Source organism: Trachinotus anak, unplaced genomic scaffold, assembly GCF_046630095.1.
Source record: "Trachinotus anak isolate AG129_WGS33_773 ecotype Australia unplaced genomic scaffold, CSIRO_AGI_Tana_v1 ptg000032l, whole genome shotgun sequence".
Classification (NCBI taxonomy): Eukaryota; Metazoa; Chordata; class Actinopteri; order Carangiformes; family Carangidae; genus Trachinotus; species Trachinotus anak.
This window is the reverse complement of record NW_027273883.1, coordinates 7,674,766-7,702,513: the sequence shown is the minus strand read 5'-3', so window position 1 is coordinate 7,702,513 and position 27,748 is coordinate 7,674,766. Positions and strand designations below refer to the sequence as shown.

Sequence of the window (27,748 nt, the reverse complement as noted above, 5' to 3'; positions counted from 1 at the left end):
CCTTAAGTGGTATTTTGATAAAATTAGATCATCAGAGAATGTCCTTAGGTCCTTGGCAGGCTTGGTGAACCATTCCCAAGTGTATCTGACAATCTGTACATTGAGCCAGTCAGTTATTTTCTCTGCAGCAGGCTTGTAAATGTGCACGAGGTAGTTCACTATCAAAATGATGATATTCTGTGATACATAAATCAGGCGTATTCTGGGCTCTCTGAGGTGTCGCAGTTATCTGAGATTTATAAAACATCACTTTCCTGTGTAAAGTAGATGTTCAGGTGACAGTGTGTGTTTGTGGTGTAAGTGTGTTTTTGAGTTAACAAAGCCTCACGTCACTCCCCATCTCTGCCTATTTCTCCACGTTCAATCATGACTCCATTTACCATGCAGGTGTAAAATAGTCGCATCAAATCCATAAATGTGCACAGATGAATACTGATGAATTACAAAAAACCTGGCTGATATTTTTTTTCCCCATAGAAGATGACAGAATCTAATCACTTCTCTTGCTCGGGACATGTAAATTATTTGCCCTTACATTATCTAAATATTTGGAGAGCTTATCAAAATTGGCACTAATAAGTCAGGTCTAATTGCCTCAGAGGAGATGGAGTCAGAAACCACTGATGAAGGCATGACGGAGTGAGGCTGATGGATTGTGGCAGATCACACCCGTGACAAAGTGCAGTGTGAAGTGTAAATCTGTGTTTGTTGTCTTTATGATTGGTGACCGTGTGGCTATTTGTCAGCGGCTGCCATTACTGGTTCTCTGGTGGCTGCCACAGCCAGCAGCTACGGTTCCTCTCAAAGTTAATCGTCATCTGCATCCACCATGATAGACCAGCCGCAGGGAGACAGAAAAACTCTGTGCGAGCGTGAGTCTGAGATTGTGTGAATGTGTGTCAGTTTGTTTTACTTTTTTTGTTTGGTCCAAAAACCGAGCGCCCACTACACTTGTGGGGACCATCATGTTTAGGTCAGGGTTAGGTTTAGAGATTCAATTGTGATTGTTAAGGTTAGTGTATGGGGTTAGGGAATGCACTTTGTCAATGACAGATCATGAGTGTGTGTGTGTGTGTGTGTGTGTGAGAGAGAGAGTGAGAATCTTGCCTCTCTCCATGTCTGCCATTCACTAGTAGCTAACTAGGATTACCACCTCACGGTTGTATGCCTCCACCAACCAGTCAAGTTGCAGGAAATTTGGTCACAATCTCTCCCTTTGTTGAATAATGGCCAGAAGTGTGCCATTATGATGTCACAGAGAAGTTAACCTTTGACCGTTTGTATAAAAAATGTCATCACATCATCCTATTAGACATTTGTGTTCAATTGTGTCATAATTAGCATATGAATTCTTGAATTGTGAGCAAAAATGTGTTTGCCCTGTGACCACCAGAATCTAATCAGTTCATCCTTGAATTTGAAGAAATTCCCTCAAGGTGTTCCTGAGATATTGTGTTAACGAGAATGAGACAGATGGAGGAGACAACCTGAAAACATAAAGCCTCCTGCCACTGCTGCCGCCGGCACAGAGGCATAAAAACGGAAGGTTTTCTTTGATGTGTGGGTGAAATTAACACTCACTGCGCATTTCTTTATGGCCTGGAAACTGGCAGTGATCAAGATGGTGCTGAGCTCCAAATGATAAAAACAAATGATAAACACACTGCTAGTGTGTTTTAGTCCTTACTATAAACTGGGGCTGCTCCCCAGTGGAATAAGTGTGTGTGCACAACTGTTGGCTTGATATATTCCTACACCATTCAGATGTGCTGGGGGCATCATGTGCGCTATGCCACACATGTCCGATACAGTCAGGAGTTGTTTTCTTAGCAAGAAGCTTTGAAATAAACAACTTGTTTTTTATGTTAACTGAGGCAAATTTTGTCAGCAAACAAAACATCCCAAAGTTGACACATCTGACACCCTGTCATAACAAGCTGTGAAGAGGTTTAATTATTGCCTAGCATCTACGGTACGATGCTGACAGTCATAATGACATATCTGAGCTTGTAAACTTTATGTAATTACACACTATTTCGTGAAACACATTTTATTACACATGGTGGAAAACTCGACTGAAGAGTGGCCCAGAAATGACCCCTCTCATTTACTGAACTTACAAAGCCACAGAGAAACTGGCCCAAACTTGACTGCTGGCAGCAATTCACACAAAGACCTGTCCTGTCTCTTTTCAGCCTCCACTCAATCCCAACATGATATCAGAACCGGTAACCCTCCGTTGCTCCAGACCCCGTCATTACAGACTCAATGAAAGGGCCATGGCCTCTTTTTACCTCCTCTCTCCCTCAGTTTTTCTATCTAAAACATCCTTTAGATGCCTCCACTCCTCTCTCTCTTTTATTTATCACATTTTCTGCCCCACAGAGAGCTTTCAGAGAGGCAGAGAATCCCATCAGTCTGTAACACGGCGTGGCCAGTGGCCACACAGGAAGCTTTTGATTCCTCCTGGAATGTCTTCAGCTTTGGAAAACTGTCAAACCCGGTGGACACAATGTTGGTGTTCAAACACAAAAGCACAGCTTAAAATCAATCCAGCATGCACGGCCACTGCTGAAAACTTCATTATGTTAATGTAGTCAGAGTGTGGTTGAGCCTGATGGTGGGGCCAGTGGTTGCACGCAAGTTAATTGAGACTTTAAAGTGAATTACAGACTGAACAGTAAATGGTCAAAATAAAGTGTCCAGTTAGTTGAGAAGCAGGAGAGCCTTACTGAGTTCAGGTCCAGGCTGGTCTGCACCCACTCCTTGGCATCGTTATATTCGTCCATCAGTCCCATTATATACAGAGTGTCCAGTGAATCAATGATGGATGCTCCTCTCAGGCCACCTGCAACACATTACAATGTAGTCGTAAGCAAATATAAAGACATGTTTCACCATGCTTCTGTAAATGTCTGATAAAAACACTATAACATGTGTCATCATGTATGATGATATTGTTTAGTAACGGTGTATCTAATAAAGTGTGTATGTTGAGTGTATAATGATGCATGTCAAGTGAAGAGTTATTGTTGAACTAACAACTACATTATATTGTGTTATAAATCATTTATTAAGTCTTAATAAACTGCTTACAAATACGACTTGGCGAAGGTTAAAATAAGTGGAAGCCAGGAAAGACCATACTCTCAAATATTTTTTTAATTTAAATTTTTTTTATCCTGTTATCCTGAGATAACGAAATATTATCATGAGAAATAATGAGATAACAAGCTTTGTAATCTTGAGATAAGGGATAAAAAAACATTTGCAAGTATGGCCTTTCTCAGCTTCCATAGAGAAGAAACTGAGAATTATCTGTCAAACTACAAGAGGCAAACATTGATTGACAGGCGGTCTGTGACATCCATCTGTGTTACCACCTTCTTTTTCTACTGTGGTCATTCACAACTAAATATGACTTTAAGCAGTTTTGTGAAAGTTGCAAACTGATAAAACGTTAACACAGCATGTTGTGTTGTGTTGTATTTGTTGTAACAGTAGATTATAGTGATGCTTTGCAGTATTTCAAACATTAATCCCTGAGGTGGCTAAGGAACCCATCCGGATGCCAAATTTTTGTAATGCGAAGACCAAATTTGTGTTAACATCAAATATGTCAAAAAGAGTTTTTGATCTGACTTAACAACGGAAATAAGGGGATGTGTGCAGTGAATAACAGGCCGTTACATAAATCCAGTTCCTGGAAGGTAGATAACTGCTCAGATTTAACCCCAAACCTTTAATGTTCTGATTAGCAACAGTGAGTTGACAGGGTCTGTGATAAAAAGTAACACATAAAAGTCCCTCACATGCTGAGCTTCTGTAATTGTTGCAGTGGTGTTGAATGATAACACTAAAACAGCTTTGTGTGGCGAGGATGAAAAGGCATCTTCCCTCTGAGATTAAAAGCATCAGCTAAAAAGCATCAGCCACTGCAACATGAAAGTCAAGTAATTTAGGAATCAACCAGCAGAGGAGGGAAAAGAAGGAAAAAGAGAACTGATACATTGATTGTAGCAAACATTTAGCAGCTGCTCCTGCATTACACTCACTGTATGTGTTCCCATTGTTAACTGTCTGTGTGTGTGTGTGTGTGTGTGTGTGTGTGTGTGTGTGTGTGTGTGTGTGTGTGTGTGTGTGTGTGTGTGTGTGTGTGTGTGTGTGTGTGTGTGTGTGTGTGTGTGTGTGTGTGTGTGTGTGTCTTCAGGAATCTCATTTGAAGCCATTCATTTCTTTTCACAAACTAAATGAGAAATGCTGAGGGGTGTTTCTTCCATCGTGGTGGCCTTATGAGAGATTGCACAGCCTAGTTTCATTCTCATATGACCAAATATTATGCAAATGCAGCTGAATTTCACAGACAGCTCGGCACAAAGGAAAAATAAACATTATCCATAATGAATTACTGTAAAAGAGTTGAATGGCAAATTATTGTTTGGAAGTTTAATAACAATCAACTGTGACTAAATAGGCTGAATCGCACTGCTCGGGGGCTCGCATTGCAGATTACTTGAAAAAATGCAATAGTGTGGAAACTGACCTGGTTAAATGAGAAAAGGGATGAAAAGTCTTTATGTTGATCCCTGAGAAGAACCTAGCCTACAGTAGATGGCTGGATTGATCTGATGCAACGACACTGCAACGTGGCACATCAAAGTCTTTGCTCTTTATCAGGAATTATTGTTAAAGCTCATGGGGAAGTGAAACTAGGCTCTTTTGCTTTTTTTTTTTTTCAGGTTCCTGCTCTCTGTGGTCCTTATTATGCTGTTGATGTGTTTGTGTTTTTGTCACCAGAGAATTAGTACAAACTCTGCAATTTCCTTAAACTGCACAGGGGATTTGAGAATCTTTTGACTTTTGGAGCTATAGCCTGATAACTTCATTGTTTCAATCTCACTGCTCTCACAGCACCATTTACAGGCACAGCAGGTAGCGCTATTCAGCAAAAAAAAAACAAACTATAAAATCTGAATGTACGCTACCTACCCGGCAGCAAATGGAAGCCAGACACAGTTAACAACTAGCTGATGAACATTTAGCAGCAACAGAGCTGGATATTTCAAGAGTTTGTGGAAAGAAAAAAAGAGCAAAAGGGAAAGTGAATATTGGACTTTTCAGTCCTCAGGTGACCAGGGACACGACTCCAAATGAATGGAAATGTTGCTCTGTATCAGCAGGATGCTTAAGTGAACGAGTGATTGCTAACAAGTTCATCATATTACCTTTCTAAGGTGATAATATGTAAATGTTGTGTTAATAGCTTCTTTCAGATGTCCCCAAGTGGCCAAAAGAAAACTAATTAATGCAGGTTTAATCAATATATCGTTTAGTTTATAAAATGTCAAATGAAAGTATTACAAAACCAGGTTCAAGACCCCAATGTGACATCTTAAATGAGCATCCCAATCCCAAAGAGACTAAACTTACAACAATGTAAAACTAAGAAAATGAGATAAATCCTCACATTGAAGAAGCTATAACCAACAAATGTTTGGTATTTTGCTTCAATATATGTGCACCAGGATAAACCACTCCTTAATTTAATCCCTCAGAGGACAATTCAGAGGTGACATTTTAGATTTAGAGCGGACATCAAACTCCCTCACTGTCAACAGGTTTGTCAAACTCTGCTCTTTTCATCCTCTAAAGGATTTTCATTCTTAATCAGTATCTAGTCGACAAGCCGTGCTGAGAACAAAACTTTCACCACCACTGACCTTTAATATCATCTCCGTGGCATTATGGATTATCTGATGAGGTCATTCGGGGTGCCAGAGGGTACATGTGACAGGGATCAATGACTTGGCTTGACTGAATGATGGGTGCCATATGCTTTGGCCATAAATCCAGAACTATTTATAGCATCAGAGGTAGAGAAACAGGGCTTTAAGCTTTATATGCATCGGAAAACACTCATATAGCTACATTCCTCTACTACTATTACTTTTATTACAGATGCCGTGCCATGGCTGTGACTGCTCAAATAAAACCTAAATTTCCACTCTTTGAAAACTCATCTGCCATGGATTTTGCCTGCTGGCAGTTCACCTCATCCTGTCAGTGAGAGGGCAGCAATAGCCTGAAGCGAGACACATGTAGTCTACATAACTCTACAGCACCATCTGCTAAGGTTGTTAGGCATGTTCTAGGACATACGCAGTGTCAGATGTATGTTGGTGTATTGTGTCAGGAAGACTTCCTGCTTCTACTTACATTACAGAAGGAAATCCAGTGTGCTTTCTGATGTAACTCAAACTTTGACTCCATTATGTGGCAAGGGACTTTTTTTTAGTTAGCTTACTGAGCAGCTTTATCTCCATTCGATGACGAATAGTGATGGCAACAACTGAGAGGAGGGGTGTAATCAGATATCTAATTTCCTCTGGTTATCCAAACCCAGAGGTAGCCCTCTGTGGCTGTAGGCAAGGCAGGCGAGTGTGGAAAATTCCTATTGAAAACAGCACCAAAGCTGAGATGATTGATTGACTCTGAGGATAGATGGAGCAGATCAATCCATCATGGTATACTCTTCGGCTTCCATGGTCTAAGACCCTATTTATTTCTCTAGCCCCTTGCTACAAATGGAGGGAGCCTTGGGGGATTCTCTGAGGACAGGGGCAATAGGTGTGTTCAACTGTGTATTTATAAAGACTGATAAACATGCACACACTGACAGACCTTTCTCAGTTTGCATTCATAACAACATATAATGTCATCAATGCATTTAGCATCATATTTAATGCAAAGTAAAGCTCAAAAATAAACACTTAAAATCTAGATACATCTACAGACTGAGGATGCACGAGATAATGACTTAACCAATAAGAATGACTGGGAAGACCCACATTTTATTGAAAAATGATGCATCACATTCATCAAAGTGCTGGATTTGATAAACCATTATTATCATAGCTATCTATGAAAGATACAGTAAATAAAAAGTTAAACATCAGCTTAAACACTGTACAGGGTGCTGTATCTAGTTTCAAGGGCCTTATTATTTTAGTTCATATTATGTTCACATTGTGTATATTAATAATAATGTTGTATTGAATGAAATGTCCATAAAATATCACAGGCTAAGGATCATTCCAGTATAGGAGTGCTGGTTACTCTGGGCTTAACTCTTCTCATGCTGACAGAGTACACACGCACTGTACTACCTGCCGAGTAGAAGCCCATCAATGAACTAATGTCCTATGTGGTCCCTGAACAGGTTAATACAGCCTTGCCATAGACGATAAGTCTGTGGTATAAAACAGAGAACATTCATAGCCTCTGCTACAGACTATATAAATGCCCAAATTAAGACTGCAACAAGTCATCAGTGCAATAAGATTTTAAATATGTCAAAAATACCATCCCAAATGTCCGGAGACCAAGGTGCTATCTTCACATTGCCTGTTTCATTAAACCAACAGTCTCAAACCCAAAGACATTAAAGCTTAAAGTCTGTATGAAACAGATAAAAGCAAAAACCAACACATTTGACAGCTTTTCCTTACAAATAACTCAATTGATGAATCATTAATCATTAATGTTGTTAATTAATTTCTATTGATCAACTAATTTGTCATTCAACTAATTCTTTTTGCACTACACTGAACATTTCATACTAAAATAAACTTGGTCTAATAAACTAAAGAGCTGTAATCAGATATTGATAAAGACTGAGGTTCAGAGAAAGGCAGAAAGAGAAAACAGTAATCACCTAATACTGATTACATACTGATCAATATATTGCCTAACCCCTGTTAAACATGAGCTGTTACAGTCATTTGATAAAATTACACTCTGGCTACTCAAAGTGCATCAACATCACCCTCTCCTTTAAGTGGCCTTATTAAAAGGTAGAAATTAAGTGTACATATGTGCAAGTGGGAAGTGTGCACAAGAATGTGAGTGTGTGTATTTGTGGGTGTGTGTGTGTGGGTGTGTAGGCGAGCAAAGTACACGGAAAGCCATTAGTGAGACATTGGCCAGTGGATGTTCATTCATCATGGCTGTCACAGGCCAGTCAGTGTCGGTCGGGGGGGTTACATTAGACAGCCAGAGTCCATGTGATCAATCACTCAGTGCAGCCTGTTTGTGGATCGTGATATCACTGGCCCCCGCTCTTGTTCTCTAAACGTACACACACACACACACACACCTACCTGATATATATGTATTAGGACAAATTATTATATCATAAATTATTCCTTAATCCCTCAGGGGATGCTTGAGAGGCAACATTTCTGCTCTAATTTCATTTAACCAGCATACAGCGCACGATGCGCATGCAAAATATATGCCAAAAATTTGTCTGATGTTCATTTTAAATTCCATTGAGTACTTACACTAAAAGTGCTACACAGATAACCAGACAAAAAGTTATCAGATTTCAGAGATGAACTGTTTTAATGCACCCATGGGAAAAGTGGAGTTAAATCAGAGTCCTTCATTTCAGCTTGTGTCTCATGGTACAAACAGACAAAGGAATAAAATATAAAAGAGGTGGTCGATAGGTCATCCCGTTAACGTCATCAAAGTGAAGCTAATTGATGCAGACATCGGGATTCACACTAATTACACTGCCTTGTTACTATTGGTTGCCTGTATCCAATTATCAATCGCCAGGGCGATGAGCATCTTGTTAGCGCTAATGCTACCTGGCACAAGAGAGACAGGGTTAGCGAGCCGGTGTGTCTGTGTGACATTAATGATATCTAGCTGTTTGCTATTCGGGGCACACAGTTAGCACTGCAGATAAAGTGCACGGGGGGGGGGGGGTGACACTGTAGGTGAGTGAAGGGCAGGTGAGAGGATGGAGAGCAGCAACAGTGAGGCACAAGAAAGTGAGTTTAGAAGGAGTAGGATTAAGTAGAGTTACTGAGCTGAACATGAGACTGTCATGTCCACTAATCAAGATGGAGTTTTCGAAAAAGTAGACCAACACCAAGCTTAGGTCTCCTTAAAGAGCAGACGGCAGGTAAGTCAGAAAATATCAATAATGGGTGAGGAGGGAGGATCAACTGGATGTTCTCTAACTAATGATGCATATCATTAAGAAATGCACACTGCTGATGTTAGCCAGGTTTTGAGGTCATAGACAAATCCACCTGCCGATCTGCTGTCCCCTGTGTAGAGATGCTGGTACTCCCCATCTTCTGCGCCCACTGAGCCTCATTGGAGCGGCACCTGTTCCAGCCACCAATCAAGCTGAAGTCATTCGGACTGAGCGTTACAAAAGCCTGGCCAGCCTGTCACTCAGGGCGGCTGACATACACACAACTCGCCAATGTACTGTTTTGTTATATTGTGGTAAACTTTGTTGAGAGTTAGAAGTGAGGTACTAGTTGATAAATTTGGGGACTGGGCGTGGCTTAGATGACGCTCACACTGAAATACACACATGTAGGAATTTCTTTTGTTGGTTTCACGAGGAACAGGGGTGCTGTTTGACAGTTTTGTTTATTTCTACGTATGTTCTACTTTTTGTTGTATTTGGTTCTTTGATTTAGCAGCACCTGTTTGCCCTGTTTCCCCTTTTATTTACCCTCATTCATTGTTTCTACTAGTATTACTTATTTTTTTTACTAATATATAACTTTGCATTACCAATCACATCTCAATTTATGTTGCTTCCCTTTTCCCCAAGACTGAGCCGGGTTGCAACAGATGCCATTACTGCAATGACAAAGTTGAACTGAACGCATTCTCACTAATGGCAAAAGAAGAGATGTTTGGGCTCATCACACAGCACCAGTCATTTCAGTAAATGCCCCCTAATAACACATTTACAGCTCTTGTCTTGTCTGTTGGAAGAAAAGGAATAAGTTGTGTCACGCTGTTATGTCACTCCACAATTGAGGTCGGGTCAACAGACCATGGGCCCCAACATTTTTTTTTCTACTGACAGTCAACGTTGGTTTCTTGTAACCATGACCACAGTTGTTTCCAAATTCTAACCAAGTGGATATAATCTTAAACATGCTGTCCCCTAACCTTGAGAAGAGTGGTACTTCAAATGGTGAGTCCGTTGTTGGCATGCCACTAAGAATACAAAATGATTTCATGGACCAGGGTTTAAAGACTTTGGTTTCAAAAGTTCAAAGTTAAAAGTCAGAGAAGCTGGTAACAGTACAGTGGTAGGAGTTCAAGCTTTATCTTCATAGCATTTCACTAACTATAATTTCAAAATATAACATGTTCTACATGGTTAAAAAAAATAAAATCCTGCTATGCAGGTTTCCAAGTGAGATTCCACTGCAGTAATGGTGGCTTGTGTGCTTCAGCTTCCACCCTAATTTGTCTATATAGAGTTTCGGCTGCTTGTGTTAGGCATCCCAACAAACCCTAAAGTCTTTCAGACTGCAGGGCACAAACAGCTTGGCTGCCGTCCAATGATAAGCCGGCAGAAACTGACAGTGCCACTATCAGAGAGAAGTTGCACTAAGACCTTCTTCTGCAGCTGCAAATATAAGATCCTTACTTCCAGAGCCTTGCTACAAGATGTAAGTGAGGGAAACTAATCCCACTGATTATCATTGTAAAGACTCTACCAGTTACTACACAGTGCAAGGGCACATACATGGGGCTCATTAGGTATGATTGGACATGTTCAATTGAATCTTTTCACTCAAGACACATTTCGCACATTTGTTCTCTTTACACTGGACAAATTGTGCCTGCAACGCATTTCACATCCACCAATCAGCTGTTCAGAAGTCTCAAGTGATACTGCAAACCGAGCACGCAGTTACCAGGAGTGCAATGAATTCTGATAGATTTGCTACAAATCACTCCTCACCTGGTCCTGAAACCTTTCTTCAGACCAGAATAAGAGGCGTTTTTTTGAAGAGTGCCTGGATGAGCAGGTGTCAGCCACAGGGATGGAGCTGTTTGGAGAGGTCTGTTTACTGAGACGAATAGTTTGAATCATAAGGCGAAGGAAAGCTGACCCTGCCTCGAGGAATATGCATAGCTGTGTTGCGTGTGAGACATTGATGTAGCACCCCTGTTCAGAGAAGAGCAGTGGAAGATGAAGGGAGGTGGGACGACTCAGCTGCTGCACCAATGATCTGTAACCTGCTATAAACTCAAACTGTCATTGACGAATTACATATACATATAAAAGTTCCAATATATTAAAATCACCCATCAACTGTGATGCAGATCCATAATTACAGCGTTATTTGTAGCATTCAAGAAACCAATTATTTCTGTCTGTCTTTCTGTCTTCCATCATTGCAATTTATAATCTATTCTGTTCTAGTTTAAACAATCTCTTTCATAGCCTTGAAATCTGAGGTTTAATGTTAATTCTTCACTTTGGAAACAGCAGTTGAGAAAAATATCTCACCATGAGGTCCATTTAGTACCTTTTCAATTGTCATTTGATCATACAACTGAAAACCTCCATTTTCTGCTTTACTTTTTCCTGTTCTATTCTTCTGGAGTGCCTAATGTCAGGTTGAGCAATGCATTGATTATTAGCCACTTGACAGCTGACTGTCATTTGAAAAAGAACATTTTGTACAATTAGAGTCAGAACTGTGTGTCTGAAAAACAAAGTGGAACCACCCCTTGCTCTGTGGATACACATGTGTGACTGCAGTGCTGCTATGGCTACCAGTAGTGTGCATATAAATATCCTGCTCAGTATGTGTGCACATACACTACAACAAAAAAACTCTCCATACACAACTGGTTGGTCCCCATAATGGACCACGTGGACAAAATTAGAGGCAATGACTCCTGATTGCATCCCATCTCACCCCACACAGCCCCCTGTCCCTCCACTTCCACCATTATGGTAATCACACAGTTGAACTGCCTGCAAGAGGACTTACATCTAATGGCGCTTTATGTCTGTCAGTGGTGGTAGCACTTGCTTGGCAAGACAAAGAAAAGGACACACAACTGATAGATCAAGGCACATTACAGCCACAGTCAAAATAAATTTGTTCCATTATGAGGTCTGCCGAGGAGGAGGCGACTGAGCCAGAGGCTTTAGCTGGAATCACTGGCAGCAGGAATCCTTTATTTTAAAGCATATCAGTGTTTAGTTTCTGCATGTGTCACCAGGCAGCTGATGAATACTTGTCAGAGGGAGACCGCATCAATCTCTCAGTGACTTCTGAGCCACTATAATTTATTTATTTATACGCTTTAATGAAAGCTGATTTTATTTTCTTCCTCTGCAAGGCTGCAGTTTTCCATTGGTATTGGTGGCTTGGAGATAACTGCAACATTTTTGAGCTAGATGCCAAGAATATTTTCACAATTAATTTTTGATCTGTCCATGACAATAATCATCTGTGGTAAAAGAGAAAGGTGGGGCACATTTTACTTGCACAAGCATGTAGGAAATGTGTTTGGAATGGGGCATCAGCACAGTCTCTGAACTCATGTTAGACTCAGGATGTTGCCATGTTCTTTGTTTGTTATTCACTGGCCTTCTAATCCATTGTCATAACACTGTGTATTTATTCCTTGTTTTCTCGTCTTTGTTAGTATGTTTTATGTCTCTTATGCAGTGTATCTACCTGCTTTCCTTGTTTTTAAACATTTGCTTTCATTACTTTCATTTATTTTAAATATCCATTGCACTGCACCTCTGTCAGCTCAAGCTGTGTTTAAATGTGCTCTAGAAATAAAGTTGACTTGACGAAATCAATGCTGAAACAGTGTGTGACTGTGGAGCTGTCGGTTGGACTGTGTCACGTGCAAGTCAAGAAGGACAGTTTAAAAGGACAGGTCATCACACATGATGATTGTTAATTTTACAGTACGGATACAGGGTTTGATATTTGATAACTGGCGTTTAGAAGGATTATCTATAAACTACTAAAGTGTCAAAGACTAATCAGCCAATCGCCAACATCACACACATTAATCTAATCAGAGACAAACACAAAACGCACACTGTCCAGACATGATTAGAGAGGCTCCAGACTTTGAGCGGTACACACGTCAATCTAATTGCAGCAATCTAATTTGCCACTCTGGGAGAGCGTGGCGTGTCAGTGCAGCAGCCCTGTCTGATATGACAGCCTCTCAGATGAGATTACACACCGCACACAGTGTTATTGAGCCCCTCGCCTCCTCCATCTCCCAAAAGCCTCTCTCTTGCATTGATCAACAGACACGCCAGCACAGTAGGAGGGGGGGGGGGGATCATACATCTGATGCTCTGTCGTCCCACAAAACCAGATTGGAGATGACAGCTAAAGCTAGAGGCTCTGATTAGGCAGTTGATAAAGACACTCAGCCGCGGCACCACGGCAGCGATTCAGCCCGTCGTAAGGTCATCCAACTTAAATCCACAAAGTAAACAAACAGAAAAAAAGTCTATAACATCCCCAATAAAACCTTCTTTTGCGGGAGGAGTGAGCAGAATGAAGAATGTCAGAATTTTTCCATCTCAGGTTTTACGTGTAACCTTGATAGAAATCCACCTTCCGAGCTTAATCTCCGATTTCCTCTGGAGATAAGACAAGGCGTCGCTTCGCATCCTGTCTACCAGACCTCTGAATGGAGCTTTCTAGCTCACTAGTTGTGCAATGAAAAATGTACAGCCCAACCAATTTAGGAAAGCTATAATAACCTGTTGACAAAGAGCAGCCATCAGATGGAGAAATTAAAAAGCAGCCGCTCTGCATCATTTGTGCAGCCCTGCAGGCATTTAAAGGTGGAGGAAGGACCTGGAGTTAGAGAGGTGATGTGAACATCTACTGTTTATGTTCATATGTAGGTGCTCTTTTGTTAGTGATTCGTCTGGAGGACAGTGCAACTCTATCAATTTTTTAACCGGCAGCAAAGAAACTGTAGCTTTGTGGTTATGAGAAACTGCAGGATTATTAAAAAAAAGATTTTAATTAAGAAATAGACATGAACTATTCCACCTTTTTAATCAATCTGTATAAAGTCCACTTAGACACCACTTGTCTGTACAATGTAAGGTACTGCTGCTTCCCCACCTGCAATTTCACACTCAATTATAGCAGGAATGCAAACTTTCTAACAATATTTCCCAAAGGAATTTGAGTTGGACAACTTCAAACACTTGTCCACATTACTCAATATCAATTTCTATTTCACTGCGTCACCCTTTCCTCTGTTTATTTCAGTGTCACCCTCTTCTGTTTCCAGGATGCCAGAGGCTGTTAGCACCATTCACCCCCCCTCCTTCCGTGCCACATCTGAAGTGTGGCCCAGACTAACAGGCTCAGTGTTAAAGTTCCTCCAACCCTCGCGGCGGGATACAACAACAGGAGGAATTTATTTCATGCAATTTTACTTATTCATTATGCCCCCACTTTCCTATATCCCTTCCACTCACCACAAGAGTCACCACAGAGAACCCGAACCACCTTGCAGTGATATGTTCTGGATGCATGGCAATGAAACAGCAGAAAAGCCTCTTTTTTTCTGCAGACACATAAAAGTGCAGGTGGCAGGAAAAAAAGGAGTGAGGGTGAAAGTGCATGTGTGTATGAGCTGGAGAGACACTATAGGCTGCAAAGGTCAACCTGCCCTGCTGTAGCCAGTTCAAACGGTTCAAGCTATGGCGCTCACTGCAGGAGCGAAAAGATTCCTCTGCTCTGTGGGTTGCCAGCGGGTGAAGGGGCGAGACAACAGAGAGACATGCAGACGGAGAAACGTAAACACAACTGGGTGTTTTCGCGGGAAAACATAAGGCAGTATCAGAAGAGTTGGTAGTGAATGATGAATGAGCACGGAGACAAAAACGAAATGTTCCTGGCATACGGGGGGCTGAGGGGAATTTAAACTGGGGGATTGTCACTGAGAAGACTGGAAGTGTGATGAGTCACAGTGGACTGTTTTAGAGATGATGAATGGAAAGATGAGCGGACGTGTTAGCACTTTGAGGAGGAGTTATTGTGAGACTCTTCAGCTTAGTGAAATATTAAGGCTGAGAGTGGTGACAGGCTGCAACGAGGGAAAAAAAAAAACTGTATATTAATAGTTCCTAAAACAAGTGAATGAAGCAAAATCTGCTCCCTAATGCCACCACGAGCTTAAGAGCTTGGCAGGGGACGCTTGTGATTAAAACTGCCAAACACTGATTACTGCACACCAAGCGGCATGTCTCAGGAGAGACGTCATCGTCAGAGTGACTCCGGCTCTACGTCACTGCAGACTGATCAGTGATCACAGATTACATAAACACACAGTGTTAAGGATCCTAACAGTAACAAATGCAAAGACGGTTTGGAGGCTCATCTAAATGCAGCAAATTTGACCCTCGCCCTCGTATCCATCAGCCTGCGATTGAATCATTACAGTAGAATAGAGTACAATCCCTTATAATCCTCCTGCTTCGTCATACATTTTGCAACCAGTTTTTCATCATCTTGGCTATAATCCCTGCGCAGAGGCTTGATGATGCACTCATGCCCACCGAGGGGGACTTGTTCTAATCCGAGACGGGAAGAGGAGAAATTTGGTGGCGATAACAAAAGATGGCTCCACTTTGATGTCCTGTCTCCTACTGTAAAATGACTTTCTTGCTGATGATGGTTTGGATTGCGAGAATGAAGGAGCAAATCTTGTGAAAACCTCCAATATGTAAGAACTTCCTACACATCACATACAGCAAAGAAAAGCCTCCCAGCAGATACAGTGAAACATAATGAGCTGGTTGATGTCATGAACTCTGCTTCCTTAACTTCATATCTCAACTCTGTCTTTCTCTGAGCCCTTTATTTCTCCTGGCTACAGTAGCAATTTATCCTTATGAAACCCCCTCATGATCTCAACAACTAACTCAGCCTGCTATTTCTGAACTGTGATCTCCAGGTGGCTGTCGTTGCTTCAGTCCCGGCAGATGCATAGCTGTGCACCCGGGACCGTCATTTCTTGCAGCGGGACACAACCTGCTCTGACAGCAAGTTTGCCCCCAGAGTGTATTGTCAGAGGTTCGCTGTCAAGTTCCTCATCCTATCTGCACCTTAAATGCCCCAGCACGCAGTTAGGGTGAAATATTTCTCCCTTCATCTCATCTCTAAGTTTTACTGAGTTCATTGAGTTAACCTAACCAACTTATCCTGACTAAAAGTTGATGACAGGACAAGTGCATGATCATCACATTCTGCTTTTTGTTGTTATTCTCAGTCCCTGTATATCCTAACATATGCTTCCAAAGCATTATTTATAATATAATTAATAATAATATTGTCCTTTCAAATGATATGGCCACACAGCTGCCCAGCTGGGGGTGCTGTCATTGTGACGCTCTGCATAGCAACTTCACGCTTTTTTCTGTGTCTTGACTGAAATCTTGGATTCCAGTCATGTGGTAAGAAAGACAACTAATTCTAGTTAGTTTCTCTCCTTTCTATAATACTGGATTAACACAGAAGTGAGTGAGCAGCAAGTGCCAATAACTCAGCCTGTGTGTAAATAACATGAACACAAAGAAATGTCTTGTGGGAGCCAGCGCTAACATTTGCAAGCGCCACAGATGTGAGTGAAATAACTTAACATGGTAATGGGGTCTTCTCAAATGTTAAATGAGACAACCAGCTCAAATCACTATTGCTTGATGACTAACACTATGTGGACTTGTTAACAAAAAATTCTGTATCAGTGATGTTTGCAGGCTAGCTATCTTTGCAGTCAGCAGCAAATCCCCGCACGTCGACAGCGTATCTCCTACTTGTAGCAACGCTAGCTGTCCATCTCCATAGGATTCGCTGACTCCCAGATGATCACCCACAAACACACACACCCAAAAAAGGTTTCTTTGTTTTGAAGAACTGACGCTGTATTACTTTCTATACATACATACACACACACACACACATATATATATATATATATATATATATATATATATATATATATATATATATATACATACATACACATACATACATACATACATACATATATATATATATAGTCTGTGGGATTTAGTGAAATAAGATGCTGTATATGAATATATAGATGCCTTTGGATCAACATGTTTGCTTGTTTAGACTTAATATATGCCTTCAATATCTGACTCTACACCACAGTAGATTTAGAAAGCAAATTCCACTTGTACTACTCAGTAACTAGGACACGCACCAGAGCCTGATTAATACCCTGGTAGGTTATCTGGTTATCACAGATATATTGTTACAGACGTGCATGTTGGTAAACATGTAAAAAGCAACCTGCAGTAACACACTTTTTCTTATTTTACAGCATCTTTAATCAGACATGTTTTAATCATAAGATATGCGTTGATATTTATGTAAATAAAAATGTTTGATATATTCTTATCAGGATCATTTTTCTGAAGTACGTCTAGCTCTACGACGCACAATCTCACGTCTTAATGACACCACAGTATGTGTTAATCATCTCCCATCCCCCACTGCAGCTGTATATTTCCAGGATGATAAAAACGTTTTACCCCCAACAGTTATGATGATATGTGACATGTCCAGACAGCAGTTTCAGTCTGTGGCCTTATTGGCTCCACAACAAATAGGCGTTATTGAATGGAGGGTTGGGATGTGCTCTCCAGACGTGGGAGGGACCAGATCCTGATTTGTCACCTGCCGCTGGTTGCTATGGAGACAGATGATTTCTACCGTACCATGATGGAGCCCATGGGATGTGGAAATGGATGGGGTAGAAATGGAGAGTGGGTGGATGGCGACAACTCCTCACTCTGCGTGTGACTCTGATGTGACAGCGGCTGATAGGCACCATTTGCGTAGCCCTTCGTTTAACCCAAATGATCAGGGAGGTTGCCACTCCCTCCCCTGTTCTCTCTAACCTTCACAGTTCCCCCCTCAAGACCAGACACAAAGCCCGCTGGGAGGTAATTGCGAAGGAAGAAAAAAACCTTTCTGCTCTGCCTAATATGTGGGTGGAGAAGAGAGCAGGCAATTTTTGGTTGAAGTGTTGCCTGCTGAATGTTTTTAATAAAAATGTTCTTCAGAACACAAAAAGAGGAGGAGTTTGCAAATGAGAGAGGTGCTCAAGGTTGAGTCTCAGTCCAAACAGCAATATGCATGCATGTTTGTGTACATGCATGCAGGTATATACTGTATGTCTGAGTCTGAGCTGTCTCGGCAGATATCTTCAGAAGCTCTGTCACTGCTTTGTTTACTGTGCAGGATTATAATAATAATGACAACAGTGATGACTGATGAAAATCCCTCAACACTTTGAGGGGCTCCAAGTACCCTGAGGACCCCCAACTGCTCTATAAAAAATTTATTTCGCCTTTCAACTGCACCTCCAGCCGGAGACGACTAAATAATAAATACCCAGGGCTTCATCAGCTGGACCATTGATCCAAGCTAAATCAAGTTTTCAAACCCTCCCCTGCCTCCTCCTCTGTTCTCCATCATGTAAGAGCACCTGGCAGCACTTAACAGCATCTGAAGAGCTTTTGGGATTTTCTAATAAACGCCACTGGTTTTAAATGGTCCCTGGGCGCGCCATGAGAGAAAAGGTGAGGGGTTCAGCCTGTATTGCTAGAGGTAGCTCATTTTGCATTCCAGGACAACTCTCAGCAAAAACCACTGACCTTATACTCTTTAATTGCACCTCTTGGGATGAGGAGGGAAAAGGAATAGATGAGGGCAAAGTGGGGGGATGGAACAAAAAAAAAAAGCGGTTTATAGAAACATAAGGGCAGAAAAAAACTGACAACTATTTTTCCACGAGTAAAAAGTTTTTTACTCTTTCATTTGTTGAAGAGCAGCAGAGAGTTGCACAGTAACTGTGAATAGCAGCATGTGGCCAATCCCTTTAACAGCTATTGGACATTTATTGTTGATGAAAAATCTCTGGAGTGAGGGAGGGGCGGCTGTGACACCTGATATAATGCTGTCTCTTTCTCTTTTAATTACAATCACAAGCCTTGTCCCCAGCATCTGTTAGACTATGGTTTTGGCTTGACATTTAATGTGCCGTGTGCTACAGTTAGTGACCCACATATGTAGGCACGAGAGTAATGACGTTCACAGAGGGATGAATGTCTCTTTAATCCTCCATTTAGGCTCTGGGACTGGTTGGCTTCTGCAGCAACTGGAGAAAGTGATATAGCACACGAGAGCTTATGGAAGAAATTTGGGGAAATAGTTGTGTCTAAAAAAGGAAGAAAACAGAATAATGAGTGTGAGATGCCTGAGAGCTCTTACTACATCTGAAACAGTAGAGATGGCTCTAGTTCTTTTTCTCAGGATGATAATGCAACAAACCAAGTGATTGACCAAAACTGTAGCTGTAAACTTGGCTCAGTATCACTCGTACTAATACAGGCCGAAATGAGAAAACTGCACCACAAGTTGGCACCAACAGTTTTTGTATTCTTGTTAAAGAAATGATTTGGCATGAATTTCCCCTATCTTGCCAAGAGTTACAGAGAGATGCTAAATATGAAGCAACCAGCAGCAGACTGTTAGCTTAGCATAAAGGCTAGTCTGGCTCTGTCCAAAGGCAAGAAAATCCACCTACCAGCACCTGTAACACTCACTAATTAACACGTTGTTTTCTCATTTGCACAGAAATTGAATTGTGAAAATGAAATGTGGTTTTGTGTGGTGGATTATTTCAGTGACTTTCTGAAGACACAGATGAGACGCAGCATGTTAATTAGTGAGCTTTAGAGGTGCAGGAGGACAGATTTTGTCACCTTTGGTCTGGGGTAGAGTAGCTTTGTGCTTTTGTCTTTTGTCTTTGTGCTAAGCTGAGTTAAGATGAGTGGCTGCTGGCTGTAGCTTCACATTTAACATACAGATTCAGAAATGCTACCAATAATCTTATGTAACTCTTGGAAAGAAAGGTAACGTCCGTTTCCCAAAGTGTCAAACTTTTCCTTTAAAGGTAACAAAAACAAAGTAAGTGATGTTTCTTTAATTTAGCAGCTATCATGTTTTAATTTGTAAACCAAACATGTTTGGGTTAAAGAAAACATGAATTTTGGCACTGTTTGTTAATTCTGAAATTTCTACTGTCTGATGATGTGGCATTTTTGTTTCAAAACCATAAAACCAATGTGGTGCCATGGTGATTGGTCAACTTTTTCCCTTATTTTATATTTTTTTTAGGTGCAGTGAAATAACAAATGAGGGATTTGTTCTTAGGCTTTGTGACTGTTCGTGAGGGGTTGAGAGGGTTTTTGTGCCACTCAATTCTGAAAGCCTCATGCCTAACCATCTACTTTACAGGAGGTTAGCACAGGAGGCCAATTAATCTCCCTTCCACATCTCTGTTGTAGCCAAAAGGGAATAGAAAATACATCTAAGGTTTCATGGACTTGAAATAGGGTGACAGAGTTGACTTGAGGGACCCATTCACAAGGTTTTTCCCAGACTGGTAACAAAGGGACAAGAAGAGTTACGCATCCTAGAGACTTTCCAAGAGCCCCAGATGCTCCTCCTTCACAGCAGAGTTCTTCTGAATCGTCTTTCTTTTCACATCAGAGAAAACAGCCTCGCTTATAGGGCTCAGACGATAAAAGATTAATAATATAAACAATCTGCCCAGCCTGATTTGCTTCCACTTACACAGTGGTGAATGGTAATATTTACTGAAGAACAAACACACAAAAATGCAAACGCACAAAAACAAAAAAGGAAAGATAAGTACTCAATTATATTAAAAGCTGGATAACTCAGCCAACTGTGTCATTATCTCACAAGTGTAATAATGACTCAGAACCAAGAGATGAAAACACCCAAAACCAGTGGATTTTTTGCTTACCTTCACTTGTATTCCTTTGCGGGGCCTGGAGTAGAGGTTTTAAGATCAGGATCAACATCTTCTGTTAGCGAATCGTGAATGTGCAGCACTTTGACGCACCGTATATTACCTCTTCACTATAATGCCCTGCTTATGTTTGACATCATTTAAATTCAAGGCTGAGGGCTTTGTTCGGTCCTGCTCTGAGATAAGCGGGAAATACAGAACCATCACAACTGACACTTTTAGTTAATGCTCTCCACCATAAAAGTAGGTCACGAGAGCTCTGGGAGCCAAACATTGAAAATAATTCACTGCACTGAGGGCCTTGGTGTGCAAGTCTTACACAGTTAACAAGTGTCCTAAAATGACTCTGCATCACTTTCCCACACTCTTTTAAATGTGTTCATATGAATCTGTTCATACATATGGGAGTTAAGTCTTTTTCAATAGCTCAAGGCTTAAAAAGCTTCTAATATCATCACCTTCCTTTGCTCAAAGCTATCTGACTTTACCTCCAAAGATGGGCTTTTCTTACCCTGTTACACCGCCCTGCCCATCATCTGTCGCCATATGAACTGATGCATGATGGTAGAAGCCCACCTCTCTCGATCTTACCGACAGAAAATTTCTCAGTAGAGGCAAAAAAAAAAGAGAAGAGAAATTTCACAAAGCAGCGAGATGACAGGTTGAAAGAAAAACAAAAACATTAAGAAACCAAGGTACAGCAGTGCTATAAAGGCAGTTACTTGTACAGTAAGTGCTATGGCTCTGTAAGAAGTGAAGCTACTGAACTGGGTAAACTGAAACATTATGCTCCAGATTTAGACCCATCATCTTCTTCCATGCTTTAAGCAGCTACAATCGATATTTTCATAATAATGTATCTGATGAAAGGGGTCGCCTGGAGTGAGGAACCTACAGAGATCTATCACTTGGATCTGCTGCTACTGGAGTTTTATAGTGTTTTTCAGCTCATTGTTTAAATGTCCAGCTGGTAAAACTTACTGTTTTGGTTCACTCTCATTGCACTCACAGCGTCGCTCTTGGCCACAGCAGGCAGCAAAAAAGTTCTAAAGACCCACTGTACACTCCCCGCACAGCACCAGACAGAAGACACACACAGTTAGAGACCAGCAGGTGAACAGAGTGGAGCATTTAGCTGCTGAAGAGCCAGATATTTCCCTCAGGAGTTAGTAGAGACCAAAACAGAACTAAAAGATAATCAGACGATCAAAAGAAAGTTGATGTTGCTCAGTAACTACTGGGTGTGTCAATAAGGAACTGTCTGCTAACTACAATGGTATATTAAGGTAGACGGTGATGACACATCAGTGTTCACAACTGCTGTCCTCCAGTGGCAACAAAACAAACAAAAAAATGTTATTTAATTTTTAAGAAATGTAATTTAAAATCTTACACTTAGTGGATATTGTCATCTGAAAACTCAAGCTGCATTGAAACCCCTGAACTTGCAGTGATACAACAAAACCACTGCAGTTTTAATACCAGTACACACCCCAAGCTTAGAGATTTATCATTGCTGAGAGTCAGTAGCAGCACACAAGACATCCCACAGATCATCCAATTGACCTTCCCCAGTGATTTATGTCAGTCACGGTGAAAACTGCTGATAACATCAGCACTGAATATTGAAGCTATAATCCTTAAAGTTATTTACACAGGTGAATACAAAATAATAAATCCTGAACGACGCAGAGACAAAATCCATCTGGGTCACTGTCGATGTCACCTCTAAACTTTAATACGAATATGTTGATGAAAACAAAACCCTGAATGACCCCAGCAAGTTAACAAATGCATCATTACATCAGCATTCATCTGCAAACACTGTAAACAACACATCCTTGTATATTCTTCACAAGACAGCTACAGTTTCACTCCCCAAAACAACAGCAGTCAACCTCTCTCACATCAGTGCAGTGCTTATACTCAGGTACTGAGAATTCATTTTATGCTGTGGCTAGTGACAACTGTTCCTCTGTGGCATTGAGTTCATATATTTCCTTTTTTTTCCTATTAATATTATTGAGGACTTTTTTAAACTGAGATGAAGCAAATGGTACAAATGTTTTCATCAGTCGCAGTGAAGTAGAATCTGACCTTGATCCCATCACCCTGCTCTGCTTTATTTCATGATGCTCCAGGAGATTTAATATTTGACATAAAGTAATCTAATGAAATCAAAGGGAAACAGAAAATGTGGTAAAGCTAACAGAAAAATGCTTCTGTTACAGTTCACCTTTCCGGCAACAATGATCTATCTGTTGAATATATTTAAGGGTTATTTTAACTATATTTTAACAATTGTATAAATATGCTAATATAATGCTTACAAATCAAAATGTTTTGTTTTTCTTTAGGAAAAAAGAACACGGATGCCCATATTTGAACTTTCTCCTGAATTGCTCCTAATGTAAGAACTCCCACACAATTTTACAATGAGAGCCGTAAATAGCCCAGTTTTCTCTTTCTAATTGCCCCAAGCAAAAGAAACTTTTAATAAGCTCTAAATACATACTGTATTTTAAATGACAAAAGGAAAATATGAGGAGGAAGTGTATCAGAACCAACTATGGTTTAGAGGAAAGAGTAAAGAGAGAGCTGCTTTCAGCCTGGAGGGTCATGACAAAGGAAAGAGGAGAGGGATTACAGTAAAAATAGAAAGGAATGGGGGGTTGAGAGAACGACTCAAAGGAAGATTATAGTAAAGTGAAAGTGTGCCAGAGAAGCTGTGTGAGGAGGAAAATGACTTGCTCTGCCTTTCTGTGGTTTGGCTTATGTTTTTTTTTTTTTAAGTGTAGTGCAGCAGGGATGTTCTGGTGACTCTCAGCATATTGACAAGCTTCTGACGACAACACTAACTGTAGATCCAATCTTGCCACATCTCTGTTTACTCTGGGGATTAAATTAAAGAACACAGCATCCAATTTCATACCTGGCTTCCCGCACCACTCTTCACAATGTGACATTTACTCGCAAGCATGATGCCCTTTCTCCCCTCCTCTCTCTGACCCCCCCCCCCCTTCACTACTTTTAGATAGTGCACTGTGTAGCAAACAAGGACGGCTGAGAGCAGGAAAATGAGGCCCGAATGGATATATATTTGCTTATAGGATTAACCATATTAAACTGAAGGAAGTCGCTGCCCTTCCCCCACACTTGGGAGACTCAACTATTTCTCTGCCAAGCAGCCAGAGACAAATAGCGTATTCTTTCCCATCTTTTATTGTTTGCATATCGGTTAGATCTGCATTAAGGTACACTGCTCGGTGGAGAGCTGCATCATGCAGATAAAGATTGCAATTAACTGCCAGAAGTTAAGGACTGCACTATCCATTATGAGAAACCTTTGGCCCCCGACAGCAGAAATTATTTGAAAAGTGTGGCCTCAATGTGAGACATCTGCTGTGGGGAAAAAAACAACACATTCTATTACAAATTGATTCATAACATAAATGTATGTACAAAGAAAATAGCTTTACTGCAGAAGCTCTCACTGAGGCTGAGCAGCAGAAATAAAGAAAATCAGAAACCAAATCAACCTCTTTCCTGGGATAATGGGTTGGAAAGCTTGGGCACACCATCAAGTAATATTTTTAAGGTCCCATACTCCCATGTCCTTTTTGATTATAAATATATAGCGGATCTAGGTGACATATAAATGCTGTGAAAGTATCACAAGTGTGCAATCAACAAAAACTGTATCTTAAAACGAGCTGTCAGGCCTTAAAGCAGTCACCACCCTCAGTTATGCCCCCCAACTTCCAGCCTTGTAGACTTTAGTTTCTCTGAGTGATTACCTGAAATCTGCTATATTTTTATTTTATCACTCAGAAAACAGTCAGCCAATCAGAAGAGAGGCTCTGAGCCTGACCTATTGTTGCTAGAGCTCCAGAGAGAAGACTGAGAGAGGAGATTTAAAACTACACTGAGACGGTTTTTTATACTTAAAACCAATAATATATCCTCTTATGGACAATGACACTTAAAATAAAACACCAGAAAAGTGTATATTATGGGACCTTTAATATTTGTGTTGATTGATTTTCACACAGTACATATATGCTCTACCCAAAGAGACTAAAGTGGCAGACAGCCCAGATAAATGAGTGGCTGGTAAGGAAAGCAAAGTGTGAACTGTAACCAGTCAGCTTGGGCTACTTGTGTTGAAAGTGAATCAACATAAAGCAAGCTGAGGAAGAGCTCATTTCTCACTTCAGACCCTTCTGCGCGGCACCAGTCTCCTCCTCAGTAACGAGATGAGGAAAATCTTCCCATCATCACTCTACATCGCAAAGTTAATGAAAGAATGTAAACACAATTACTGTGAGGAACATAATTAAAGTGTGACATGGCCTGATCATGTACAATGCATCTGTTGGGTGTCACGGTGGTGATATCAACAGCTGAAATTTGGCACTGAGCTATAAATCAAAACCTTTGCTGTAGGTATGCAGGGCACAGCAGCCATTAACCTCTTGGTCTTAGATAAATGCAGCCTTAGTGGACCACACCACAGCTGAAAAAACAAGCCGATTTTGCTGCATCAGTAAGTACTATACAGTAATTGTTTGCTAATATCATAATATAACAATTTGATGAGTCGATATCAAGGCTCATTACAAGTCTGTTTTGGAGTCGACTTTCTGCCCTCCAGCAGACAGATAATGCTTAATGCAGCTTTAACACAAACAAATCACTGCAACTGACTCTATCACCATCTCTATCATGCCCCAAGTTTAATATTGACAACAGCACAGCCCATTAGCCTCCAGTGTCCTTGACTGTCATTCCCTCCTCAAGATGCCTTACATCACAAGCGGTGTAAGTAGAAAATGACTTGACAACTCATCTTACCTGAGGTAAAACTAACAGATCTAAATAATCCTGGCTTGATCGCTTTGAAATATAACACCTATCACATGATTTAAGCAGGGTGCTTCAAAAGGACTCCTCTTAACTATGAACTCAGCAACCCCCGGGAGAATGGCAGCAGCAAAGAGAACACAAACTATTTCAAGAGAGCTTGCATCATCGCCTTAATAATCCTGAATCCCTACAGATGTGACGAACCTTAGGTATGGAAGACAGTACCAAGTCAGACAGTACCATCAAAGCCTTATTAAGAGCTGATCCGCCTTTTATGAAGGGCTTTATTGTGGGTTTTCCCTCTGGCTCTGCAGTGTGAAGTGACTGATATGCTCCACTGCAGAGGACCTGAGGACCGCTCCGGATCTGGCTCCAATTAGAGGCTGTTGGAAAGTGTGACACCTCTGGCAGGTTGTGAGGTTTCACGTGCTGAGTGAAAGGTAAGAAAGATATGGTGACAAAAGCTCACTGAGGCGCAGACAGGTGCTACCTGTTACCTCTCACATGACAAGTTCAAAGCACATAAAGGGAAGACAATTTTTTAAAATGTATTTTCATTATGGTTTGTTTTCAGAAGGGTTGTAAAGACAAAAAAACTGTTTGTTTCAGCTTCTAATTTTTCCTTTCAAGTTATTATCAAGCTTGAGTGATGAAAGTACCAGTTTCTCAAAAGAAAACCCACTTACCCAGAAAAACAATTACAACAAAGGGCTGTATGGCTGCATTTAACAATTATATTGACCATCAGTTTAGTTTTTTTGGATTAATTAATTTATCACTTAATAAAAATAGAGAAAAACACCCATCACAATTTCCCAGACCCTGGGGTGACAGCTCCTAATGTTTTTTTGTTTGTTTTCTTTAGTTTTTTTCCTGAGCCACAGTCCAAAAACTGCAGCTACACAGTTCAGCCAGAAAAATACAAAGCTGACATTTGAGAAGGTAGAGCCAATTATATACTTTTGCTTCTTAAATGATTAAACGATTTACATGTTTAAACGATTATTTGATATCAAAATGGTTTGATGCCGTGAGCCAACAGAGCCAAATGGAGCAAAACAAGCTCCAATTTAAAAAGCAGCACAAAGGGTAATATACAGATAATTAATAATTTAGAAAAAATATAAATTATACTGACTGCAAGTAGGACACAATAATATGTAACCACATTCCTGTCCACCACACTGCTTCCCTGTTGCTCTTCTCTGGATGGAAACATCAACTTCGTGCACAGCCATCTCAAATGTCTAATTAAGGAAATATACAGTTTCTTCCCAGCAGCCAAAGTAACAAGGAAACAACGTCCTTCCATTCACCTTGAAGGAAGAAGCTTCTTTCATGTCAATTTGCTCCTGGGCAGCTGCGGCTCATCTTCATTTTTTGTTTTTCTTTGTCCTTGTTTCTCGCAGTCTCGCAGATGTTTGTGAGCCTGTCAGAGTTTGTTGAAAAAAGCTGCAGTAGTCTCTTCCTGTCAAACTAAGAAACCGTTGATCCTATTTACTTGAGATGTCTACTTCTAATAAAGGACTTAAATTGCTCTATACAGGATTCTTATAGTTAAAGTATAGTTTTGAGGCTGGTAGTATATGGGAAAGAGAAATCAGCAGCCTGTTCTGATCTTCCTGCTTTAGTTTAGCGTATTGGTGCAACGTTGTGCATTAAATGCTGGATGACCTTCCTGACGTTGTGAGCCTTAAGCAAAATGCTGAAACTCACCAAACATGTTGCCAATGTGCCCGTTCCTCGTCAAAGGCCGCAGCTCATTCTTGCCCCAGGCGTAGCGCTTGTAGTTGTCCCAGGCAAACTTCATCATCTGCAACATAAACAGAGGGCAGACGTACCGGTCACTGGACTGACAGGACAGCAACACAGCTCCAAACCCAGACATAATTAAATTGGTATAGCTCAAAGCAAAGGGACTGATAGCTTATTGATTAAGACAGGATTAAGGACAAGCATGCAATTATCAGACATAAACAATAAGGCTGACGTTTCCCCCTGCAGCTTCTCCTCTTCCTAAATTAAAGATTGAAAGATTTCAGTAGATGAAAAGCAAATTTAATAGATAAAAGCACATCTTAAAGAAGAAAGTGTTTTTGAAATTGATGCTCTGAACTTTTCCCCAACTGCTACTGGAAAAAAAGTGACCTGGACT

General features: G+C 40.7%; 1 protein-coding gene across 7 annotated transcripts in view; it reads right to left on the bottom strand.

The window, feature by feature from the left end:
* Positions 1–27,748, bottom strand: part of LOC139613564 (mannosyl-oligosaccharide 1,2-alpha-mannosidase IA) — a 182,322-nt gene that overhangs the window by 74,832 nt on the left and 79,742 nt on the right. For all 7 annotated transcript variants that reach the window (XM_071470328.1, XM_071470330.1, XM_071470323.1 and 4 more), the window contains 2 exons: positions 27,310–27,406; positions 2,733–2,848 (listed from right to left, as the gene is read on the bottom strand). In XM_071470328.1, coding sequence (XP_071326429.1) covers positions 2,733–2,848; positions 27,310–27,406 — 213 coding nt within the window. The remainder of the gene's footprint in view (positions 1–2,732; positions 2,849–27,309; positions 27,407–27,748) is intronic.